Source organism: Schistosoma mansoni, chromosome 2 (assembly GCF_000237925.1).
Source record: "Schistosoma mansoni strain Puerto Rico chromosome 2, complete genome".
NCBI lineage: Eukaryota > Metazoa > Platyhelminthes > Trematoda > Strigeidida > Schistosomatidae > Schistosoma > Schistosoma mansoni.
Genome location: NC_031496.1, coordinates 9562077 through 9589273, shown reverse-complemented (window position 1 = coordinate 9589273; position 27197 = coordinate 9562077). Strand labels below are relative to the sequence as shown.

At 33.9% G+C, this 27197-nt stretch overlaps 2 protein-coding genes across 2 annotated transcripts; one reads left to right on the top strand and one right to left on the bottom strand.

Moving 5' to 3' along the window:
• Positions 1 to 6520: 6520 nt before the first annotated feature.
• Positions 6521 to 6643, top strand: Smp_146350 (hypothetical protein; the record flags this gene model as incomplete). Its single annotated transcript, XM_018795611.1, has 1 exon — positions 6521 to 6643. One exon carries the CDS (start codon positions 6521 to 6523, stop codon positions 6641 to 6643), a length of 123 nt encoding a protein of 40 aa, XP_018649906.1.
• Positions 6644 to 16117: 9474 nt separating this feature from the next.
• Positions 16118 to 17836, bottom strand: Smp_044870 (putative zinc finger protein; the record flags this gene model as incomplete). Its single annotated transcript, XM_018795610.1, has 1 exon — positions 16118 to 17836. The coding sequence occupies one exon, from the start codon at positions 17834 to 17836 to the stop codon at positions 16487 to 16489; it is 1350 nt and encodes a 449-aa protein (XP_018649905.1). The 3' UTR covers positions 16118 to 16486.
• Positions 17837 to 27197: the final 9361 nt, after the last annotated feature.

Sequence of the window (27197 nt, the reverse complement as noted above, 5' to 3'; positions counted from 1 at the left end):
ATCTTAAACTTAGTTTATCTACACATCTTATCAGTCATTATTCTTATTATTATTATTATCTTTATTATTATTATTATCACACCTGCTAACCTTTTATAGAAATTTATTTATCATCCACCCCCTATCTACTATATCTGACCTAATTTATATAATTCTACATATTACGTAATTTCCGATTTGTAATCCCATTTTTGTAGCTCTCACCCCCATGTCAACTATATATATTCTGATAATTTATCTTACGATTTTAATTCACCTATAAACTGATTCAAGTTAACACTTCATATTAGTCATCCCAAAAACATTAACGATTCGATCTTATTTTATATGACAAACAATCCTTGATTCACATATTACAGTTTCTTGAATTGATGTACTCTGCCTTAAACTTGGCCAATCTTCTTTTATGGATTATTAATTTATAATTGTAGAACCTGATGAGAAATTATTGAAAAGAATATTCTTCGTTCATATAATTGTTTTAATATATATATATATATTTGAAATGTCACATGTTAGTAAAATTCATTTTCGTCTTTGTTCAAATACTTTTTAACAAAATGACTATTGACAGAAGCTTTCTTTGATGAGTTATTCTTGTTTGTATCATGGTTTTTACTTGTTTATCTGTTTGACTGATGGGCGTTATAAATCAATAAACGTTCAAGAGAAACTAACTCTAGGCATCGTATATCATTCACGAAAAATAGCAAATTACCCAAAATTAATAAATGTCATCCTGTTTGTATACAGATGTTGTTGTTTTTTTTCTTAAAAAAATACACCCTACTACTAGGATTCTCCACTAAAATTTTGTATCTATTTAAATCAATTATGGGTGAAGTCAACTGCTGTTGATGTAGTTCTTATCATGCGACCTCTTTTTCATAAACTAAAGTTGACAAAAAAATCATTTGATGTCTATTTATTTTAATAGTTGAGATCATGTGTCAATTAAAGCTAGACCACCATGGGAAACCTGGAAGCACTGGACAGCCATTTCGTCCTATTGTGGGACTCCTCATCAGTGCGCATCCATGATCCCATCTCTCGAGATTCAAACCCAAGACCTATCGGCCTCGCGTTCAAATGCTTAACCTCTAGACCACTGAGCCAGCGTTCAGCGATGGTAATGTCTAATCCACGAAATTGAGCAACCATTCACCAATGTCTTCAGTGAGTTACTATCTCACAACAGACACGGTTGAACTCTACTGATCACTACTTCTCACTAGAACTCCAAGCTATACCTCTTAAAGCCAGTCACTAGTGAGCATATGTTGATTAATATCAATTATTTAATAACGATTTATTTCTATAGTCAAATACATAGAATAAAAAAAAACTATTCTCATCTATTAACGGATTCTTGAATGTGTTTTTTTTCTATGAACATCGTATGATTTATTCATTTATCTGTTGTTGTTGTTGTTGTTTTTCGATACACTTCCTTTTCACGCACTTTGATTCACACCTTTAAATGTAAACAAATTATTGTATTCATTGTCATTATTGTATTAAAACAATTAGAAATCTTAATAGACAAACATCTTAATAATGTGATTAATTATATATGCGTAAAAAAATACAAAAAATTTTTTTGTTTATTTACAAACATTCAATTTGGGTCATCGATATGAGTATATTAATAGCCAATAGAATTCAGATGACTCATTTTAATTAACCGATATATATATATGAATAACCATAGATTATCAATTTGTTTTATTAAATCATTACAATTATTTATTATCAGAAGGGGTTTTGTAGAGATTTATATTTTTATTATGGTTGAAATCGTGAGTCAATTGAAGCTAAACCATCAAGGAAAACCTGGAAGCATTGGACGGCCGTTTCGTCCTATTGAGGGACTCATCACCAGTGCGCATCCAAGACCTCGCATCGTGAGATTCGAACCCAGGACCTAAAAGTCTCGCTCCAGAGCACTTAACTGACCGTAGATGCGCACTGCTGAGAAGTCCCACAATAGGACGAGTTGGCCGTTCAGTGCTTCCAGGTTTTTCTTGATGGTTTATCTTCAAATGACTCACGCTTGCAACTATGAAAATTATTTATTTTCAAATGATTATTGACTTATTTAAAGCGTAAAGGCTATTTTAATTATTAACTTGGTATTGTTTGTTTTGAATCTTCCCATTGATGTTTAGGTCTGTAATTGATCAGTCTCTTATTGGTATATGTGCATACTGTGCGTATTGCCTCGATATAGTCTTAATTCACAGACATGATAAGCAAAGATGGATAGTGGATAGCAGTGGATTCCAGTTTGATGCACGTTTCATCCTATTTGGGACTCGTCAACTGGATGTACCTGCATCTGAGAGTTGATGTTTACTCTGGGACTCGAACCTAGTACCTTTCGCTTTAAACGCCATCACGTTATCCACTCAGCTAATGACTCCTGATAGTTCCATAGTGAACATCAACTCTGAGATGCAGGTACATCCAGCTGACCAGTCCCAAATAGGACGAAACGTGCCTTTTCCTGGATTCCACTGCTAACCACCATTCATTTTTGCTTATTTTAATTAATATTTGAAAGAAATAATGATCATTTGAAGTTAAACACGATTGTCTGTTTATTTATAGAGTTAAAATTGTTTTAAAGTTAAATTCATGTTATTTTGAGTTAATTTACTTGTAAGTTCAAAAGTTCTTCAAAAAAAAGATCAGATTCTTTTTTTCACATATATTTTGACTACAAAATGACTGATGCTTAATTATTTATACTAATTAAAGTTTTTTACATTTTTAAAGTTAAGAAGTTGAAAGTAATAGATAAGAAATAATGTTTCACCTAGGTTTTATCTTAAATAGTGTTATTTCAACAAGGTGTGAGGAAACTGATGCTTTCCGTTGGTTTTCTGAACTTATGTTATCTGGTGTTATATTAATTAATTAATCAAATAGTAACCAATATATGTAAATTTCTGTATGTATCCTGATTAGTTTCAACATGAACATTGAAACTTCTTAATGAAATGAATGATAAGACCTATTGTTATACTTTTAAATGTTTACTGTAATGGTTAGAAAGCATTATCATAAAATTTTACTTCAGAAAAATGATGTGACTACGTGAATTTTTACTAAATAGACTATAAAGTGATGAATAAAATTTGTGGCTAAAGCAGATGCGTTTGGTTGTATTCTGTATTCTGACCTTAATTGTCTAGTTGTGAAGTTTTCGTTGACATTATGGATGACATTAACAGCGCTTACTTCACGTAGAAGTGAACTCTTTCATCATTTCTTAAGTCTCAAATCATCCTGTTTTTATGATCTTGTCTCTGAATGGTAGTCTTTGAAAGTTTTAATACTTTCCTATGCCCTTATGTTTCTATTGGGTGTCTTATTTGGTTGATCACTGGATACAAGATTGGTTGATCTTGTGGCTTTAGCCGTAACAATAATCAAACCAAAGCTTTCATAACACTACGTAGATGATACATATTCATTATCTTCAAAGGATATTGTCTCGAGAAATAACCCTCAGTTAATCAATAGCATCTTCGATGACATTAAGTTTATGAGTAGTAATCAGCATGACAACTTATGAAATTTTGAAAACATGTATACTGAAAGCCAAACCACATGGAGATAACATTATCATTTATGATATTGACCATCTAAAAATGTACAAGAGAAGTTGTATGTAAACATTATTTAGAAGAGCCAAAATTTACTACTTCATTCCTATCACATGATAAAGTGGAGAAACTCATCATCTGTCCGCTCACGGTAAAAATGGTTATCCTCTCAACTTCATCAAAATATGTTTTGCAAGCCGATATACTAACACAAAATCATCGCCAAAAACTAGGAAACTAACCATCCTACTATATGTCAGGAGTATATCAAATATCATCACAAGGATTTTAAAGTCTTTCGGAAAAAGTAGACTCCCTTTATCTGTAAATGTCACAAACACAAATTAGCAGTAAAAGGATATGAAATCTTAGCAATCATATCAATTCATACATAGAACCACGGATACGAATTTCATATACAAAACTTTGGAATTCTCGATCACGGAAATCCAAAGTATTCCAAAGAATTTCTAAAAGTATGGTTTTCAGGTAGATAATAGAGTGTATCTATCTTATACTATTAGAAATAATCCCTACTTGTTGAACTGCACTCCTTACCTTTTCTTTTCAGCTGTTTAAAACATAACTGAAAGTCAGGAGAAACCATAATATGTTTAATTGTTAATTAAAATCTAATCGTTGAATACATACATCACTTGCGATATTTCACAAGTAAAAAATTGTTCACCTATATTCTACTGCTTTTATGATAATGCCTAAAGATTCTAGGATCGGTCGCTAGTATAGGATCCATGGGATGTGCATAGTTAAACAAAGAAGGTGTCTAGTTATTCTTGGTTTTCAATGATTCTCTAACTGAATTCATGTTTACATACCTCCTATGTTGAATTTGAGAATATTCTTATAACTGTATATGCACACGTCCTAGATAGATGGATAGATATCCAAAAACATTTAATTGTCTATGTTTATGTATCAATATCATGATATTTAAACAGTGAGTTACTTTAAGTATATATATATATATATATATATATATATATATATATATATGTCTGGTTCTTCTCACTTCCAAATTGCTTCTCATACGAAGTTCTACACACTCCCTAGGGTAGAATATACCTTCAAACTAAGCGCGAAACGCTACGTATTTTCATCTCATCTGGGCATTTACTCTTAATGGAGTTCCAGTCGTCTAATTGATAATACGCTGTAGAAATATCAAAATGAAGATTCATGTACATACATGAAAAATGAATCTTAAATAACAAAACCACTGATGTTATAGCCTTCAATGATGATATGACCTTTGAACAAATTTCATTACATCGATCATTATTCAAGGAATTAATAAATTTTATATATTGTTGTTGAATAATTTCACAAAGATAATCAGTTTTAATAGTTGTACTTAAATTAATAAACTGCACAAGCAAGGGGTTCTCAGGACTCAGTAGCTGAATGGATAACACTATGGCGTTGAAAGCAAAACGTACTGGGTTCGAGTCCCAGAGTGAACATCAACTCTCAGATGCAGGTACATCCAGACGACGAGTCCCAAATAGTATGAAACGCGCATCCTGGATTTCATTGCTAGCCACTATCCATCTTTGCTTACAATACTTGTGAAATAAGGCTATATCGAGGCAATACGCACAGTATGCACATATGTCAATTAGAGACTGACCAGTTGCAGTCCTGAACATCAATGGGAAGATTCAAACAAATAATACTAAGTGAATTTAAACTGTAAAAAGAATATTTACCACTATTTTCAGTTATAAACATAATTGATGAAGAAAATTTGTAGCTCAGGTTAATGTTTTTGATGATGTAGGGTTTGTGAAGTATAAGTTAAAAATGTTGCCTAGAACGACAACGAAAGCTCCGCAATTAAATTATGAAGTTCAGAATATTTAATATCAACAAAGTATCATAAGTTCACAAAAAAACGTAACATAGTTTTCATTTTCAATTTTGTCCGATCGTCTACATTTCTTGCTTTGTTAGCCTCAAAACAAATAATTAACAAGAGAAGGTAGTAAGTAACATTTAGTAATAGTTCAGATTATATTCTGTTGAATATAATTAGCGGTATCAAAGCTAAATACTGGTGATGTACACATGTTTTACATTTATTTCAGCTAGACAAACACAATTACGTCTCAAAAGTTGTATTCCGTGCTTTCCGTCAGATATGGAGGTCTTCGTAATCCAGTAGACTACCATTAAAAAGAGAAAAAGTGGACGTAAGCAATCTTATCTCTATCCGATCCTCACTTAGAATGCATCTGTCAGCTGTCCCCCATACACGACTTTTCAGTGTAGCCCGTCGTATGAACTCAGGATAATGTTGACGATAAATTTATTTCTGAATGTTATATAGACGATGGTTATGTAATATTGTATGTGTTGTATTTATTTAGGAATAGGTTCCACGGGGAAATAACCAGTCTAGTCGCTCGAATCACAACACTACGTTTTTAAACGAATTGCTCTGTTTTTAGTGTAGGGAACTTGTGGAGATAGTTAAGATTTACAGTTTATACCACTGACTAATCATAAACAATCAATAGGAACAAGGAAGGATTAAACATTTTTTTTGTTCTATTATGGGACTCCTCAGAAATATGTACCCATGACCTCATTAAGGATCGAACTCTAGACCTCCAGACTTCTAAGCACGTGCTTAAACCATAGACAACTGTGGTGGCATCAAATCGTTCACATGTCTAATATTATATTACGTGTATGTATTCAAGACAGAAACAATTCATTGGGTTTCATTTACAGTTTTCTGACACATTTTTGAGAAATATAGTTTCGAAATTAAATTCTGTATCTAGTTAAAAATACTTGCACGTCTTGCCCAAGGGGATTCTGATGAAGGATTTGCATCATATAACAATCTTGGTAATCATCAAGGACCACATCTTAAGAACGAACTCATGGAGATCACTTTTGGAAATCGTGGAGTAATGAATGAATATTTCCTTCTAGATTTGAACTCTTCAATAGTTTACATTCATGACTTCGCCAAGGATCTAATACAGGACACTCAAAGTAAGTAATTTCTTAGCGTTTGACAACTTACAAAGCTCCTATTCTAACAAATAGTTGCTCAATGATCATATGAATAAACTTTTGTTGTTGAAGTTCTTAGTTGGACTCATGAGTTATATGTATTCGAAAAAGCAGTGATTAAAAATAGTATCAATATCTATCACTAACTAATCCATAATCTTTAGCAACCCTTCATTTATTTTCTGTGGTGGATAACTATCTCATATCCGACACAGATGGAACTCCACTGGTCACTAATTTTCATCTTCCATTATTTTGGTATTTACGTAAATGCGTTAATCCTCAAGTGTTAAATTCATTTATTGGACAGATATCCTGTCTACTGAAGTGTATCTAGTTAGCATTGACAGATCTTTTCAGCTGGCTAAATGTCTTTTTAACCACTTTCAAATATTCCAGTAGTATTAACCTAACAGTTGTTGCTTTTATGGAAATTGTATGGATATTAGTTTGACCATAAGTTAGCCGTATAATCAAAAGAAAATGTATCACTCAGCCAACATACATTATTTGAGTGAACTACTACTCATTCCCCATCATAATTATGTTATTTCATTAAAAGTGAGCCTAATCAATCAATGCAAACATCCAAATTAACGTAACTAAAGAACAACAGTATATAAACAAACTACTCATAAGTAGTTACACATGTGGTTTTTCTGTAGTGTAGAGATTTTCTTATTGATTAGAACAGTCATGGTTGGTTTTATTAATTCGGGTTTGTATAAACTCATTCATCATATATGGGCTGATGTAATGACAAAAAATGAACTGAGCAACGATTACTGGTCAGTAAAATAAAATCAGTATTACATTGCTCACTACTGTATATCTTTTTAAAGCAGCCTAACAAGCGAATAAATGAAAATTTTGTGGGATAAGACTAATGGTAATGTATAATTTATGTCTGTTCAAGACAAGACATACTGATAAGCACAAAATAACATCAGAAAATGTCTAAATCTGACGCTTCTATCTACCACACATTATATTTATTTAAAGTATTGTTTTCATAATCCATTATCACTGAACTTCCAATAAATTAAATGAGAAAGAAAATTCTCTGACGAACGTATGATCATACAATCAAATGACTACTATTATATATATATATCTGTAGTGCCGTGCTTCGCTAATCGTTCACCTCGATAACTGTTATAATACAAATCTTAACGGTGCATAAAATCAGAAGGCAAAGAGAAGTGGCAACTAAAGTTTTATTGACAAATGACACATGCCAGAAATATTTATAAACACATGAGTAAATATCAGCGAGCGAAACAAAAACGACGCGCATTGGAGGTGGCGTGTAAGCCAATTCACTTTAATCAAGAGTTAATCAACATTTATAGTTAGATAACAATAAATGACAGACATGTGATGAATAAGATAAAAAGTGTACACACACCTACGCTCGTATAAAAACGGTCAGGGTTAATAAGTGAACAGTTAACAAGGTGAAAACGTGACTCCAGATGGATGGGTAAATTGGCTTGTCCAGAAGCTAGAGTAAGGTATATGGGCTTAACATAACAACGGACACTACATATCATCCAATCGTAACGATTTATCCAGTAAATTAATCCTACATTGGTTTAGTTTTCTTAGAACGTTATCATTTGATGGATAAACAATTGAAATGAATTATTTACGTTTAATAAATTCTTGCTACATACTTTGTAATACAACTGATTGATGCCACTGCGATGCATTAAATGGGAATTCGACACTTAAATATTTAAATTTTCTGTCTTGTGTAATTAAATTAACTTGGTTCTGTTGATTTGGGATGGACAGCTATCAAGTTTCCACAGCTCAGTTTCCATTGGTCGAAAACGAAACTTAGTCATATTGCCCACTATGCAAATACGAAAAATTTGTAGTCCCGAGGTCACAGATAACAAACTGAGCCTCCTTAAGAAAATACTTATCGAATATGAGTATCCTTTGATAATTATTGACAAAAATAAAAAGCCCAAACTGCAAAAGACAAAAACAAACTCGGTTGAAAAAACACACTTGATATGAACGCTGATTTCAGAGGTGATTTAGTTACTGACTTCCTAAAGACGAATTTTTTCGATTCTCTAAAACGAACTTTTTCCGCAGGAACTTTGCGAATAGTGTTCTCTAGACGGTTAATGTTCATCAATAATCTTAAGGATAAATTATCGTATCTGACCAACTATGTGTGTATTTATCGATTTATCTGCTCATGTGGAGCCATATATATAGGTTATTTCATGAGTACTTTATTCAAAAGAATTCAAGAACATTACCCAGCTTTGCTAAAAGGTGGAAACGACTCAATGAAAGTTCAATAACTGAACACCATGTGAACACAGGTCACTCAATCAAAGCGGACTCTGTGTTCAAAGTCATCTACAAGGTAAGTAGAAGGCTGCCAAAGGCAGTTACATTGCATCTTATTAACACTGCCGAAGCACTAGCTATACATCTGGAAAAACCAGAATTATATCTTCAAAAGAAACTAGTACAACCTTTTTTTCTACCATGGTCTTAATGTTTCATAACTTTCTTTCCCCTTTATACTTTTCTTCCTTTATAGAGATCTGCCTCCCTTGATATTGTTTGCTTGTATCTTCCTTTTGTTGTTTAGGGCTGCAATTGATCAGTCTCTTGTTGGCATATGTGGATCCTGCCTCAATATTGCCTTAATTCACAAGCTTTGTAAGCAAAGATGAATGGTGGCTAGCAGTGGGATCCAGGACGCGCGTTTCGTCTTATTTGGGACTTGTCGGCTGGATGTACATGCATCCCAGTGAATTTAAACTTCACCACATTGCACAAACACGTGGCTATCAGGACTCAATGGTTAAGTGGATAACGCGATGAAGCTTGAGGCGAACGGTACTGGGTTCGAGTCCCAGAGTGAGCATCAACTCTGGAATGCAGGTACATACAACTGGCGAGTCCCACATAGGACGAAACGTGCTTCCTGGATTTCGCTGCTAGCCACCATCTATCTTTGCTCATTTACTTCCCCTTTTATCTTACCTATAGACACTTTACCTTCAATCGGTTTATTTCTGTTCCTATGATCGTCCTGATTACATTTCACCTCAATTTCATACTAAGCCATTCTTTCTCAATTATAATTTCGCTATCTGTCTTTATGTTGAATATTCGGGCCCTTAACAATAAAACTATTATTGTTTTCCCTGATAAAAATAAAGTTTTAATACCTTTGTTTATTCTACCTAACTGTTACCATGTTTAACAGAATTTTACTATCACTATCATTGTAATTATTATCATCTTGTAAAATAAGCATTTATTTACGCGTGTCTAACTTTGAAAATGAATTCGCTGAAAATAGGTGTTGGATAGTTGCTTCGTTCTCGTTTGTGATTTCTACCCTCCAATGAGGTAGGTTTCTATATGTTCTTGACCTGTGAACTGAATCAAGTAGATGGTAGGGTATTCAGTCACCGGTATTAATATGTCATTCTATTCGCACATTAGCTGAAGATACAATATGGACTGCTATAAACTATTAACTTAATATTTCAAGGGTGCTATGGCTCTAGAAAGGTCGGGAATTTTTTGTGTTCAATCAACTGAGAGGGTCGGGTCAGTTTGACTAGAGAAGTAGATATTAGAAAATATGGATACACTTTTTTCTGTATTGTACTGTACCCCACAAACATTATGTAATAATGTTATGAGTTATGTTAAACAAGTAACCTTTTAGATGAAATTATTAGTATTCGTGAAATGCAAGTGTTTATAGCTATTAATCGTCAGACTATTTATTCTGTAGTAAACGTGCACCAGGGAGAATTCTCACTTGGATTACCGTCTGAATCTTGCTTAGAGCTGATGAGCTATAATCTGGTAATCATCCATCAAAAATATCTGTGTGATCCAATATTTCAGTCTCTTTTACTTACTTGAGTTCGATTATTTGACTCAATAATCAATCAAAAGTAACTCTAGAAATTTCCTACAAAACCAATCACTGTACTTTTTGTAAGCATTTGAATTTCGAAAGTTTTGAACTTCTGCGAAGCTTCACAGAGTTAGATTAAATAGGAAGATAGTTGAATTTTTGATTGTGATTAAAAGGATTTCACTGAGTATAGCTTAACTTATCTATCATGGATGTTGATTAATGATCTATCAATTCATGTACACAAACTGACTTTAAAAATGTGTTTGACATGTGTATTTGTGACTGCGGTGATGAACAACACCCGTCTTGGTCCAAAGTGACTGTGAGTATATTTCGATGAAGTTTGTCACCAACGATGAGATCATTTCGGAATTTCTCTCTCTAGTTGCTTCAAATGAATCCAAAAACTGTTTCGTTTCATGTCATTCTATCTTTGACATGAAGCGGTCAATTAATTAAACACACTGTATTACATGGTTTGAATTATTTTTTCTGCTGAATAGACCACCCCATTGAATCCATCGGACATCTAAGCAGCATACACAAACCTTTCTATAGATGCCACTCTACCAACGATCGAAGAATTCAGGATCGTCATCAAACAAATCAAGAAGGGGAAAGCAGCAGGACCTAACAATATAAATATGAAGCAATGAAGTCGGACACTGAAGTAACTACAAAGATGCTCCACATTCTATTCAGGAAGATTTGGGAGAACGAGTGCCACTGACAGACCTGAAAGAAGGTTATCTCATCAAGATGCCAAAGAAAGGAAGTCTGAGCAAATGTGGGAACGACAGAGCCATCACACTGTTGTCAGTACCAGGAAAAATGTTCAACAGTGTTGCTCAACCGGACGAAAGACTCGAGATCAACAGGCTGGATTCCGTAAGGATTGGTCATGCACAGACCAAATTGTGACATTATGGATCATCATTGAACAATCAATTGAATGGGACTCGTCACGACACATCAATTTCATCGACTATGAGAAGGCGTTTGACAGTGTGAACAGGAGAACATTATGGAAACTTTTTCGACACCATGGAGTTGCTGAGAAGATTGTCAACATCATTCGGAATTTATACGATGGACTATATTGCAAAGTCGTTTATGGAGGACAGCTGACAGATGCATTTCTAGTAAGGACCGGAGTCAGACAAGGTTGTCTACTCTCTCCGTTCCTCTTTCTTCTGGTGATTGACTGGATTATGAAGAATTCGACATCTGAAGGGAAATACGGAATACAATGAACAGTTCGGAATCAATTAGACGATTTGGACCTAGCAGATGACCTGACCCTTCTATCGCATACATATCAACAAATACAGGTCAAGACAAACAGTGTAGTCACAGTCTCCCCATCAGTAGACCTCTACACACAAAAGGGGAAAAATAAGATCTTGAAATACAACACAGAAAATACTAACCCAATCATACTTGATGGATAAGCTCTGGAAGAGGTGGAATCTTTCACGTATCTGGGTAGCATCATCGATGAACGTGGAGGATGTGATGCAGATGTATAGGAGAGGATTGGCAAAACAAGGACAGTTTCCATACAGTTGAAGGATATATGGAACTCAAAACAACTGTCAACGAATATCAAAGTCAGAATCTTCAATAAAAACGTCATGACAGTCCTACTGTACGCAGTTGAAACGTTGAGAACTACTACAACCATCATCAAAAAGTATGAATATTTCTAAATAATTGTTCATGTAAGATGGACTATATTGCAAAGTCGTTTATGGAGGACAGCTGACAGATGCATTTCTAGTAAGGACCGGAGTCAGACAAGGTTGTCTACTCTCTCCGTTCCTCTTTCTTCTGGTGATTGACTGGATTATGAAGAATTCGACATCTGAAGGGAAATACGGAATACAATGAACAGTTCGGAATCAATTAGACTATTTGGATTTCGCAGATGACCTAGCCCTCCTAGCCCATACACACGAACAAATACAGACGAAGACAACTAATGTAGCGGTAGCCTCTGTATTAATAGGCCTTAACATACACCAAGGAAAAAGGAAGATTCTCAAATACAACACGGAGAACGCCAAGCCAATCACACATGATGGCGAAACTCTGGATGACGTGGAAACATTCACGTACCTGGGAAGCATGATTGATGAAAAAGGAGGATCTGATGCAGAAATATAGGCGAGGCATTCCTACAAGTGAAGAACATACTGAACGCCAAGCAACTGTCAACGAATATCAAAGTCAGAATCTTCAATAAAAACGTCATGACAGTCCTACTGTACGCAGTTGAAACGTTGAGAACTACTACAACCATCATCAAAAAGTATGAATATTTCTAAATAATTGTTCATGTAAGATACTCAATGTCCGTCGAACGGATACCATCAGCAACAACCTACTGTGGGAGAGAACAAACCAGCTTCCATCTTAGGAGTCGTTGGAAGTGGATAGGATATACGTTGAGGAAATCACCAAACTGCATCACGAGGCAAGCGCTAAATTGGAATCTTGAAGGGAAACAGAAAAGAGGAAGGCGAAAGAACATATTACGTCAGGAATCGGAAGTAGACATGAAAAGGATGAATGGCAAGTGTTAAGGATTGCTCATGACAGAGTTGGGTGGAGAATGCTGATGGTCGGCCTATGACCCTCCACTAGGGGTAACAGGCGTAAGTAAATACTGTATCACATCCCATATATTGAGTTAATTCAATTGTTGAACAATATCGTGTTTTATTCCAGTATATATGTCTTCTCAGCGAAAGATATTTTAAGTTCAGATGATTTGTTACACTAGTGGTCAATCTGTAGATTGAATACTGTCATTTCGGATATTATATGCGTCGAGTATTTTAATAGTCAACAAACTTTTCAGTTAATAATTATTTGGTAATAAAATTTTTTTGTCTGTGATGTCAGTCATTGTATTGTCTAATGTGAGATGTACGAAATAAACCGTCTTCTGGGACTGGATGTTTTGCGTGTATTTTAATGAAATACATTGGAAACAAGAACTAGCTGATGTAAATCATATCCCACGCCCCGATAAAAGACTTATTATTACCAACAGGGTACTAAGCGTGGAATTGTTTGCTATTATAGTAAGAAATATGTAAACTGTACATCCTAAACAGGGAATCTATGAAAATTTCATTGATCTTCGTAACAATTAAATGTGAGCTACTCAAAATATGTGTATCTTTCCATAAGCAGGAAGAAATATTTCTATAAATCTCTAGACAATCGCTATACTGTATATCCTACCTAATTAGAACCATGTCCATTAGGTTTGAGTGAAATTACAGTGAATGAGTGTTGTTATTCCCAAAGATAGCAAACATATCAAACTGCCGAGACAAAACATCCAGTGAACTTATATTTACTGATTCCCCTTGTGTAACAATATATTTGAGCGGTACAGGTTATTTTAAATTCTTCAACAAGTCCAAATTTATACAGAAAGATAATATGGTTTGTTTTAATAAATATTGAAGTCCGTTGTCAACCAAGTATTTCTAGAGTGTATCCAAACCAATAGAATGCACTTCCCAACTTCGGTAACAGAGTTAATACTTGATGATTAATTAAAGCATGATAGTTTTATACACAGCTAAAATAAGTGTGTGAACAGATGAACTGTGATACTATGTAACTGATCGATATTTCAATTCAATTTTCACCAGCCAGGTATTTAAAACTGGTATGATAAACACAAAACACACATGAATAAATACAATGTTCACAAACATGTCATATGTGAAGGGAGGAGCAGGAGCGAGGGTAACACAGACGGTGGATTCTTTATACATAACAGCTACCAAATAAACTATATTGAGAAAAGTTCTTACAATATTTATCTCTACAAGACAAAAGTCTTTCTTACGGGTTACTAAACGATAGGTAGTGAAAAATAACAAGAGTATGAGTTTGGTGTTTGTATTAGAAAATTCTTGCTAGCCCTCAAAGTTATTGCAGTATCGATTTTTAAGCGTAACAATTAGCCAATAACATAACAGCGTGAAATATTTTAAATTTATATTGATTTTGAATAGATCAGTAGTACAACACACTAAGTACTTTATTTACTCGATTTATTGCTTCATAATAACTACACAGATATTTGTAATAGTAGCGTAGGCGGTGATCAGTTTAATTAGTGAACTGGAAAATATTTCTTAGAAGAATAAAACGGAAAATAATGAAACTGTTGCATCAGTAGTAGGTAATGATGTTTTTTCCAGAAAGTATTTTATGAATAAGGAAACAAATTCCGGAAATACTGTTAACATAAACTGGATGGTCAGTGTGAACGTGGTTAGAAATAATAAATTGTGAGAAACACAAAACGATGATAGGGTACATAAATCTGCTTGACTCCTTTTTCCTAATGTTTTATCAAAATCAATAAACGCTTTTGTGCAAATACTAGATATTCATAGCAATGGCTTCCTGTTGTACAGCATCCTTTACTTCTTAGCTTAGTATTATGAACTGAAATAAGCTTATTGTAGTTTCATAAACGATGGTCCTCTCTTACATCCCACCGATCACAACCCATTATGGTTAACGGAATACTATCCAATTACCTAGAAATTTCGGAAAAGTCGGTAACCACGTAGACATTCAGTTGTTAAGTTATAAGTTTAACCAATTAAATGAAGGAGAGAGTTATATTTCTTGCCACTCTAGCAGGAGTATATGAGGCTAAATTTAATTAAATAATTACTTACGCCTATTACCCTTCGTGGAACAAAGGCCGCTGACCAAGATGAACCTAACTAACCGTGAACCAATAATTGTAAATTAAGCAACTTAGCAATAATATGCAGCTTCACTTGAACTGTTACAGCATGTTTATTGGATATTTTCTCCATTAAATCTAGTTTTATTAGGTCAACGATGTAAAAGCTTGAGTCAAACTACTAAATAGACATATTGAACTAAGAGGACATGGGAAGGTACATTGGTTCCGGCTGATCATTAACTACTGTCTGCTAGTTAGTACGACTAATAAGCAACCCGAACAATAGTAAATTGAACGTTTGTGACAACTAGAATTACCATACTGAGAAAAAATAAATGATGTTATCATAAAAATGGGGAATTAAAGCTGTTAACTCAGACAGTAAACCCATTAGAAATATTGCAAGGACAGAAGAGAACATGAAAGTTTAGTCATAACTTAAATGATAACAAATGTTATCTAATATAACTCATAAAATTAGTGTAAATCGTTTATAAACCATCTTACAATAATCTGGTTGGTAAGTCACTCAAACTTACCCCCGTGTGAATAAACCAGTTAGATACAATAGTAATTTATCCGATGAACGTAAAAACTAGCCGGTACACTGACTTAAAGTAAACTTTGTTTATGAACACAATAAAAAAGATTTTTTTGAGATGAAAAACAACAAATTCAAATCACAAGTGAAACTTATCTCGACCAAATTTTGTAAGAAAAAAACTCTTGAGTCTCAAAACCCAATCAGTTACAATCAGAACATAAAAAATGTCGTCAAATATACGGCAATAAAATCATCTATAACGATGAGTTGCTCAAACAATTTTTTATTTTTTATACAATTATAGATTTCGCTTATCATTCGTTATCACAAGCAAACACATTAATAAATTATAATTCAAAAAGTAACTTTATAGACCAACCAATGATACATACATAATCAGTCATTATGAAGGTAATGATTTTCTCAAATTGATAATGGTCATTAATTTATACAAAATATGAAAGTAGAAAATAGCTAGATTGTAAAAAAAAAATTTTCTAAAAAAGAAAAAAACAAACAAACAAAACAACGAACAATAGAAAAGTAAGAAAAAGCAATAGCTGTTTATGTTGGTAAAAAAGAAGACAGTGATATGACGAGATTTGGTTTTTCTGGGAAACAATAACAACAATTGGTTTTTAGGAATTTATACTAGTGCATATTTGATGTGATTGTGAGCAAATACCAGATTGTTCTTGTTGCTGAGAAACTAGAATGCATAATTTTTCTTGGGAATCATTTTCATCTTGTTTGACAGCGATTTCAGGAGTATTATTATTAGTGGTGTTTTGACATGATATTTGCATCTGTTCAGAATTTGTATTATCCTGTTTATTTATTTGATCTAGATAATCCAGACATTCAGCTGAACTTAGTTTCACAGTAAGATTTGTACGTGGATCACAACCAGGATGTGTTAGTTCAATATGTCGAACAAGATGATCTTTACGATAATAAGATTTATCGCATATCTTACATACGAAAGGTTTGAAACCAACATGACGAAGAGAATGACGTTGAAGATTGGATCGTTGGGTAAATTGGGCACCGCATATAGTACACCTAAATGCTTTATGCACTGCGAATGTGTGTTCACATAGTAAAGTTAATGATGTAAATGGTTTCCGACACTGATTGCATATAAATGATTTGGCATATCGACGATTAAGGACACTTGAATCATCTGTTGAGTTTATGGATTCTTTGGTGGAATTCTTGGGAAGTGAATTAGATGACGTTGTATGTTTTAATTGAGGCGAAATAACTGTCTGCAAATTATAACTGTTAACAGGACGGGGAATAGACTGTTTATCAGTGCGAATTCGAGGTAAAATGGGGCGGTGGACAGTTGATAGTACTGTTACAGGTAGGGAAAAAACACTCACATGAGGAAGAAGTGTAACTGCTGAGACAGGTAAAAACAAACCATTTGTTGGTCCACTTTTCATCGGTGTTACAATTTCAGTGACTGCTTTCGAGATTTGTTGAGCTGGAACGGAAGTTGGTGATGAAGCAGTTGTAGCAGGTAAAGGTTCGATAGGATCAGAAACAACAGAAGTTTGAGGTATTTTACATGGTCGACTTAGCTTCCGTTTACGTCTTGAGATCGAAAAGCCATACTTCTTTATAACGTCATCAGCTTGTGTTTTAATCGGTGAAATCGACTCTGTAGATGTATCCATAATTCCTGAATCCGATAAGTCTTGATTAGGACTGTCGTTTTCAAAAGAATGATCATTTTTTTCATAAGTTTGGTTAACAAGTAAACACTTCATCTTTTCTTGATCAGCTTGATAAACCACAAGAGCTTGTAGTTTTAGTGATTTTGAAAATGGAGGGAGGACACGTTCAATCAGAAGTCTCGTAAGCTCTTTTTCTTCAGCAGTAGGTTCGTGTTTATGGACACAAGCTGGTGCGTCTATTTGGGTTACCGGAAGAGATGAACCTTCGTCTGACGAATCCATTTTACAACTGATTGAAGTTTCCATCTATAAGTGACAAATTAGATGTTTTGCAAATAATTACTGAAGATATTTTTCATGTAGTACTAGAAGTTTGATTGGACGTTATGAAATGTGTATGTGTACTTTTTAGTACCCATAAATCTCAGTAGGAGAAAATTAATAAACATAAAAGTTAAGAATAAGACCTTCTTTAACTACGAAAAATAAATACTACTCTAGTTCACGAGCTCTCTTAAATGTCCACTCAGTCGTTTCCAGAAACCTTCTGAGTGTCCACCGAAAGTGTAATGAAGTCGTCTTCATTCGCTTCGGTTAAGAGACGCTACAACTTCAGATTTTATGTGTTTATGAAAGTTTTCTAAATATGAAAATCGGAGATTAGCCAGGATTGGTACGTTAGGTGAAAGAACCGATGATGAATAAAAGTGTTTGCCTTCACACCTCTTCTTTCCATCAAATTTTTTTTTAACAAAAAAGCGTCAAACACACTGGTGTTCAAATTTATTATTTTTAAAGTTTTGCGTTTTCCCATTGCTAATTTTCAAAACTGAATCTTGATAAATCTGTATTGGCATATGTACGCTCTGAGGGTGGCACACAATCGCTCATACTTATGTTTTTTACAATATATATGGATTTTGTCTAAGAGTAAAATCCTGAACGCGCACTTCACTCACTGTGGGACTCATCAACTGGACGTACTATTACCCTATGTCGATTTTCGGACTAGGACTCAAACACAGCTCACTCCCACCTCCAATGACACCACACTTTTCGGCAGGCTAATCATTCTAGATAGCCACTAACTTTTCTAACAGGTATGAGGTTGTTATTCGTAAAGGTTTGTTTTCCAGCTGTTGACACTAAGGGCTGGACCTTGGTCGATATCTGCATACTCAAATCACTCCTTGGTTAAAAGTATCAGAAAATTACAAATAAGGCAAAACGACTAACAGTAACATATGGGGTTGGTATTTTAAATCATGAGTTTGCCTATTTTCAGCAAAATATCCACAGCATTACTGCTCTCATCTCACAATACGCTCACAGGAAAGATCCATTTGCAACTAGGTCTAGATATTTGCTTTTTCACTTTGAGTAATTGCGACATAACAAGTAATATGGGATAAATTTGTGAATGATTATGTTTATCATAATAGTATTGAGCAGCTTAAAATCATCTTGAGTTCTAAAAACTGTATTCGTCAGCACACCATTCGAATAGGCAATATTTCATTGGGTTCTCGGATTAAGTGACGGAATAATTATAGAACTCAAAATCTGGATGTTGGTTATGAGTAGCTAGAAAGGCATATTATATAGTAGCACAACTTTTATTGAAAGTAAAATGTTCAAATTCATAGGTTCTCTAAACACACCACATGAATACATTACATTTTAACCGTAATATAATAACTCAAAACAAATCATTAGATACTCAATGCTGATTACATACCTCAGAAGTTAATGTGTTTTTTTTAATGAAAAGTATGGTGCGAAAAATTGTAATAAACCACTATGTATTTGATTATTGTGAGTTACCAAACTCCTGAGAAAGATCAATGAGAATAAATAAAACAATGAGCCCAGAGAGACTACTTTAAGTCTTTTTTTTCACTGATCCCTTGTTTTTAATGGGGGTTAGGGAAGTTAAATTAATATAAACACATTAACGTACTGTTAAGGTAGTTGATATGAATTATCTATACCTTCAGAGTGAGCAATTAATATGTGTTAGGACGGGATTTGACTTGTTTCCCCGTTATATTTCAAAACCGAATTCACGTACCACGGTATAACCAATTTTGACACAAAGACATTTCTAAATAAAAAGAAACGAAGGAACTTCCTTCCCATCATACAATACAGGATTCCATTCCATTGTTGGAACGCAGTGTGACTGAAATGTGTCTATAAATACAGAAAACGCAGTACCAAATAATAAATCCGTCTTAAGACTTTACTACGACTGTCTACATAGGTCAGAAAGCTAAGACTAGTCGAAAATGTCATCTTTTAGGGAAAATCCAGGTCTCGTCCAGTAAGAGGTTTGATACATAGAAAGACCAATCTAAGAATTACTCCCATAAGCTCAATAACCAGTAATGTTAACAATGTTTGTATTCACGATATGAAGATGTTAGGGATTTCTATTGTGAAAATCAGAACATACATAAGCGAACAATATTGTTTCCAATTAGATCACCACCAGGCCTTACTACAATAAACATGAATATCTACATAGGTATGTGAAAACACTAAACCAATCAAGGTAATTTATGAACCAATGACCACAGTGAAATAGATAAATATTTACGTGTGTTGGAGTCAAGCCTGATGACGATTTAACTGAAAACAATATTGTTCGCTCATGTGTTGTCCTAATAATAAGGTGCCACTTTGAAAGAATGGCATTTTATGATTCCTGATGAGTTCCATTTATTGACATGATGAAGGACAAATATTCATAAAAAATCAAAATTGACAGCAGTCTATCACTTAGAGCTTATGTTGTCCCTTAATTTTATAGTTTGTATAGAGAAACTATGAGTCATTAGGACATAACAAGAGGATAACATCGAACATATACGACATTTAACTGGTTAGTAATTGTTTCTTGTTAAACAGTACAAATTACACGTAATCCTTTATTATTGATTACTAGTCACACTATGACGAAAAGTAACCTAGTAGGTTCAATAGGCAGTGAAGAATAAATGGAATCAAATTCGTTGAATAAAACATGTTTCATATATAACGGTGTTTTATATTGTGAAAGACAACTTACTGGATACTCAAGTGGAACCGTCCAAATCTTGACGATGTTTAGGGGGTGAGAATAAAAAAGAGCAATATCCACTAATCAATAATCAACTCTATGCAATGCGAAGTAGCCAGCTGTCTCTAAAGTAGGACCAAGCACAAACTAAGCATCGTTTAAACCAGGGATAGAAATATATTTGATCGATACGTGCTACAACTCTTAAGGCTGTGCCTACGCAGGGCTTATATTGATTATTCCATTTTTCTAAAAAGACACAATGAGATTGGGCGCATGCATTTTGTTATGTCCAATCACAAAAAAGTCAAAGCAAGCCTAGCCCTGAGGTCAATTATTTACTGTGAGCTTATTGGTGGGATGGTCAGGCGGGATGTTAGGCTTCGCCAATCACAACGTTCGGCTGTCTGTGCTTAGTTATGTGGTTTTTTAATCAAATATTTTGTGTTACTACACGTCTTATACTTGGTCCATTTTAGTTTGGGTTCGGTTTTCCTCTTATCTCTGATTTCTTGTTGATTTAAATTTCAGATTATTGCGCAACCTTACAAATTCACTGTGAATAGCAAATCGCACTTATTCTCACTTGGTTTCTATTTCGGTTTACGACTATTAGTTAGTCAACAGCCTTTAATCTCTGCCTTAAAGGACTCATTCCGTGCTCAGTAAAAATTCCTTTTATAACTACTGCACTATATTGAAAAGTGACTGCGCAAAGAGTAGTGGTCGTCTAATTCCAACACAGTGATCTGGTGTTGTGCTCGTTGTGAGATCTAAAGGTCCTGAGTTCGATCTCATAATGGGATGATTAGTGCTAACTGCCGAAGCATCCTAAACTTTAACAAACAACAACCCATTAGTACCTGGTTTGGAGTAGTTCTCTACCTGGTTCTAGTCCTTATCAGAAACAAACTTCGAAAATCCTAAATTGAAGCACCTTTTTTCCTATATGTGTTTATATGTGCTGATTAATTCTGGTACACAAGCAAAAGATCTAAATGTCATCGAAACTAATGATAATAATAGTAATAATATATCAAAAAGACAATTACGGGATTTATGCCAGTCAACAGGCATGATCAGTTTGATATTGCTAGTGACATTAAATATAGAGGACATATGGGATAGTAGATTGTTTGAAGTGTTCTACTTTAAAAATTGTTTAGGCAGTACATTTTTCGCATATGTTACAGCAATGAAGGGCGTCAGCCAGGAACTTTCAATTCTTTTTAAAGTGGATATCCTGTTGATGTATGAACAGTGTACTCAGGGTAATTATACAGATCTACAGATGTGGAAAATAAAGCAGAAGTAGAGAGCTCATGACAACAAAGGCAATAATTATTATCATAGATCAGTCAGTGGAGTCGAGGGTCGGTATCGAAGTCTCAGGTTATTACTCAGACCAAACATTGGGGAGGAAGCTCACGAATCAAAATCTCAACACTCTTCTAATGACGATGAATTTCTAGGAGAACAACGGTCTCTGGTTTGTGTCTGTGAGGCATCTTCACGCCACCAGTTGCTGGGGCGCTCTTCTGCTTGTTGGCCAACTACTTTCGCGAGGCCTTACCTCCAGTTGATTTTTGTATAGTCTACTTGTTTACTGCCAATTTGAAACACCGAGAGACGATGATGTGTTTTAGCGTGGATAACAGAAGGCAAGATACCATCGTATCTCCCCACCAACTAGGGGATACAAATAACAAAATTGAGAGCACTGAATCCAATTGGATAGATCTGTTTACTGTTAACTAGAAATGTTAGCATGCATCAACAATACGAACTGGATGACTCAATAAAGATGATCTATTGGTAGATATTATGAGAAAGGTGTTTTGAATACTTGTTTGATCAAGGCAGCCGTTGAAAAACCATAACAAACACTAATGATTTTTGAATTAATAATTAAGTAATCAAGAATAAAATGTAAGGGAATTAAACTACTTATAGGTGGCGTATTTACATAACATTCTTTGGGAAGTACTAAAATGAGTATTGAATTGATTTTCTTAAAACTCAAATACTCATTTCCCTGGGATTAGTAGTCACGAGTTTCATGAACCTGCCATTTTTTTTGTAAAGTTCCCATTGTGATGGATATATTTTGGGCTTACGATATTCCCTACCGGGAAATGAAATACAACTTGGTTGGCATATACAAAATTTCATGTTTAAACTGTAGAGAGGAAATGCTAAAACTGATGCTTTAAACATGAGAAGAAGCAGTTTCATTCGAATTGAATAAACCACAAATGATGATTACTAACTAATGAAATTCAACAATCAAGACAGCTTTTGCCTTCATTTTTTTCAAAGCAGTCATGGTTCTTTAAAACTATTAAATTTGACAGTCATTATTTGCTAATGGTTCTAAAATTGATATGAAAAACAAGAAATCCTTAATGAAGATGTATCTATTAGTACTAAATACATGAGTTGCTTGGATTACATCATTTCCTGAGAAAACGTCAGTATTAGTTAGCATAGTATTGTTTGATAAATTGTCAAATCACGAAGTCTATCTTTTAAGGTACAATTGATGTGGACAGAAAGGGAAATAATTTAAGTACCGATACAGATTAATATACGTTTTACACTGTTTGTTTGAGTTCACAGATTATAGAATATAATGAAACACAAAATTCTCAGTAAATCCTGTATTATTTCATAAACAGATGTTATAGCGGCTCTAAAGTTGATTCCCTACTAGTTGGAAAGATCCGCAACATTAGATGAAAAAAGTCAAGAGTGTATCAATACATCACATCTCCTCCATCAATATTCCCTTCACTGAATATCTTACGCTTAACATTTTCCTACTATCACCCAATTGAATGGACACACCCACCAACTAATTGCTTTAACAGCTTCACTAAGTGGTCGATCGCCATTTTACTTAAGGAGGCTATGAAAATTGCTAGATGCTTCCCTGAACACCAGATATCCAATTTTGGCGTCCCATGAGCCATATACTTCGGACCAAAGTTTTCAGTTAGATATTCAATTATTTCAACAGCTCACAGAAATTCTGGGATGTAAAAGAATATGAACTTCTGATTATCATCCTGCCATAAATTGGATGATAAAGATATTTAATCAGAAGGGGTTTTAATGGATATTGTGGTAATTTTAATAGTTGAGATCATGAGTCAATTGAAGTTAGGTTTTAAACGGTGGTCTAGTTTCAATTGACTTATGATCTCAACTATTAAAAGATATTTAATCTTCAGCTTAAAACCAGTTGGAAGTTTACTAGGAGTGACTGCAGGTGCAGTGACAAACTTTCTCCAAAGTTGAAATCGCTCAACACAAAAACAGCACATCGTTCATTGTGCAGCTGAATTGATGTACGAAACGATATCATGTTTTCCAAGCTAACATTTCGATCATTCAGACGTTGATGCCGTAGACGTATCCAGCTACGCGCAACCGGTTAGCGTACAATGTCGTATTTCGTAAATCTTCGTATCTTAACTCTTGGTCTCATACTGTATGACGATAGGTCAACGAATAGTGCTTGAATTTTTAGGGGATACCGTTTTATTCTGAGAAATTTTTCTTGCATGTCAGAAGTAGTAAAGAGATTCCTTCTACAAACAATGATCTTAAAATTTTCACACTGTCTTATTTACCAATTCCATACATATGTTAATCAGTTCCAATAAATTTAGGTTACGTATTAATTCATACCTGCGAGATTCTTGTTTTCATTGTGAAGAATTCCTATTGTTTCTGAGACCACTGTAATATCTTTTACTATGAAAACTAGTGTCGCATCGCAGTGAAGCATTCTTCCTTTTCTTCTTCCTACAGATCCCTTATTTCCTCGATGAATTAAATGGAAGTGTTTCTTTTTCATTGATTCTTCCATTAATTTGAATGATTGCCTATCAGATGGTGAAATAGTTATATCACCATTTACAGAAACATTGACAAAGAGTTTACACGTTCGTGTCGAAATGTCTTTTTTTTAAACATATCACGAAGTTGTCTTCCACTCGCAATTTATTGACTGTCAAGATTAACCAATGTCCATCTAAAAATCTACAGCATAATGTCGAATAAAACGAAAATTGATTTAACTTCAATTTAATGTTTTTCGCTATTTGAAATAGTTGAAAAAATATTAGGAATAAGTATAAGACGGAATGATTCGGTTTTAACGCCATAAACTTAAAACAATTTTGTCCGTAACTACGATTAGTTTTTATTTTATTTTATCTTAATATACCCATGTAACTTTTACCCAATCTATAGTTTATTTAAAACAATCATCTTATTTCTGAACCATTGGTAATAATAGATTTATGAAGTTCAGGTTTGGTAACTTGACCTTGGGCTATGCTATTTGTGTAAAGGCTAGTTCTGTTACCTCATGTCCATGTTAAATAAGCTGTTTAGAGATTGAACCTTCCACTAAATAGTTGAGAGCCGATTGTTTTAACCAGTAGTATATATTTCACAGTTATAGATTTATCACTACTGAGTTATTTTAAAATGTATCATACAGCTTTAATGTAACTATGTTGAATGGAATAAAAACTTTGTTTATGGTTTTCATGCACATTCGAGTAATTCTAGTATTATATTTTTGAATAAAATGTAAAAGCTCAGTCTGAGTAGGAAGTAGCTGATGTGGAAAATAATGGATTTCTATAGCTTCTATATAAGGTATGTGCAACCAAGGTCGAATTATATCATTATCTAAATAACCTTATCTAGGTGCTACCTAAGGATTGCTCATTTCTAGTCTGGGACTTCAATCATTATGTTTGAATTATTAGCAAGGAAAAAAATCGACTAAATCTAGTAAGTCAGTGAATGAATTGTGAAGATAATATTTACATAGATGATAACATACATTCGGCCATTAGTAGATTTTATTGAAGTTATTTTTACTTCATACATAATCTTCTCGTTGTTATATCTCATTAAGAGTCAATCATGTCAAAAAACTGTAGCTTCTTACGAATCACTATTCTAGAGACTAGCTACACTGAGGAGAATTCTAGACCCATTTCAGTGAAATCATAGTTTCAATAGAAATAATGTTACAAAATACGTTGATTCTAGTAACAGAACTTAAAATAAACGCTAACATGGATTTAAGACTGGATATTTGTTCATAATATTGTAAAACAGATCTGGTGGCGATTACAAAACATCATGAAAATGATAACTAGACATCGCTCCAGTTACAACTATCCCTTAGACTAGTTGGACAATTTAATTTTTGGAATCATTCGATACACAGAGGTTTTCCGGAGAAACTCACTGATATCTTTAAATTTCAAGATAAGAAATTATATGAGATCTATTAAGTTCACGTCATTTGTTTAAACTATCTGTGTCGCCATCCTTAAACAAACAGTAAAAATAAATGATGAAGGCGAATGTTTTTGTACCTCTGGTAGATTGATTAGAGGAGGACTAAGATCTTCAGTTTGCGATATGAATCATGAGATAGAGAATAAGTGTTTGAGACTAGAGTATATGCTATATGAATGTGTGGTATAACCATATAGATATCAATAGTTTATAACCTATTTTATACTATGAGTTAATTGAATCAGTTATATAAAACAGATTGTCAAAGTTCAATTCTGAACATTTATCTGTGTTTAAAACAGTGTTAGGTGATTCAAGGTGTTACTAAATGTTTCAAATTAAAATAAGTAATAATCCTGTTCCAACTTTTTTTTCATGTTTTTGATAAACATTTTTTCGCTAACTGTTTTTTTTTTACATGAAATATACTCCTTGAGTTTTTTTGTTACACATACATTTGACTATTATAAAAACAAACATTAGATACACACACTTCAAAAATATGCAGACTAATTAATTAGATAATAAGCTCACTAACTTTATATATTCTTTTCTCATCTAATGCGAACAGTTTACTGGGTAATAGTCATCATGCAAATTTTTTTTCAGAACCGTAAGTAGCAGTATTTCCTGCAGTTTTTTAAAAAGTTATTATAAGATTAGAGCAAACTAATTATTGGTTAATTTGCATTTAACGGAATCACCTTATTTTTCACTCTTGCTTACTTACTTAGTTACGCCTGTTACCCCTAGTGGAGGACCATAGGCCGACTATCAACATTCTCCACCCAACTCTGTCATGAGCAATCCTTAACACTTGCCATTCATCCTTTTCATGTCTACTTCCGATTCTCTACATAATGTGTTCTTTCGCCTTCCTCTTTTCTGTTTCCCTTCAAGATTCCAATTTAGCGCTTGCCTCGTGATGCAGTTTGGTGATTTCCTCAATGTATATCCTATCCACTTCCAACGACTCCTAAGATGGAAGCTGGTTTGTTCTCTCCCACAGTAGGTTGTTGCTGATGGTATCCGTTCGACGGACATTGAGTATCTTACATAGACAATTGTTTACAAATGCTCGTACATTTTGATGATGGTTGTAGTAGTTCTCAACATTTCAACTGCGTACAGTAGGACTGTCATGACGTTTGTATTGAAGATTCTGACTTTGATATTCGTTGACAGTTGTTTTGAGTTCCATATATCCTTCAACTGTATGGAAACTGTCCTTGTTTTGCCAATCCTCTCCTATACATCTGCATCACATCCTCCACG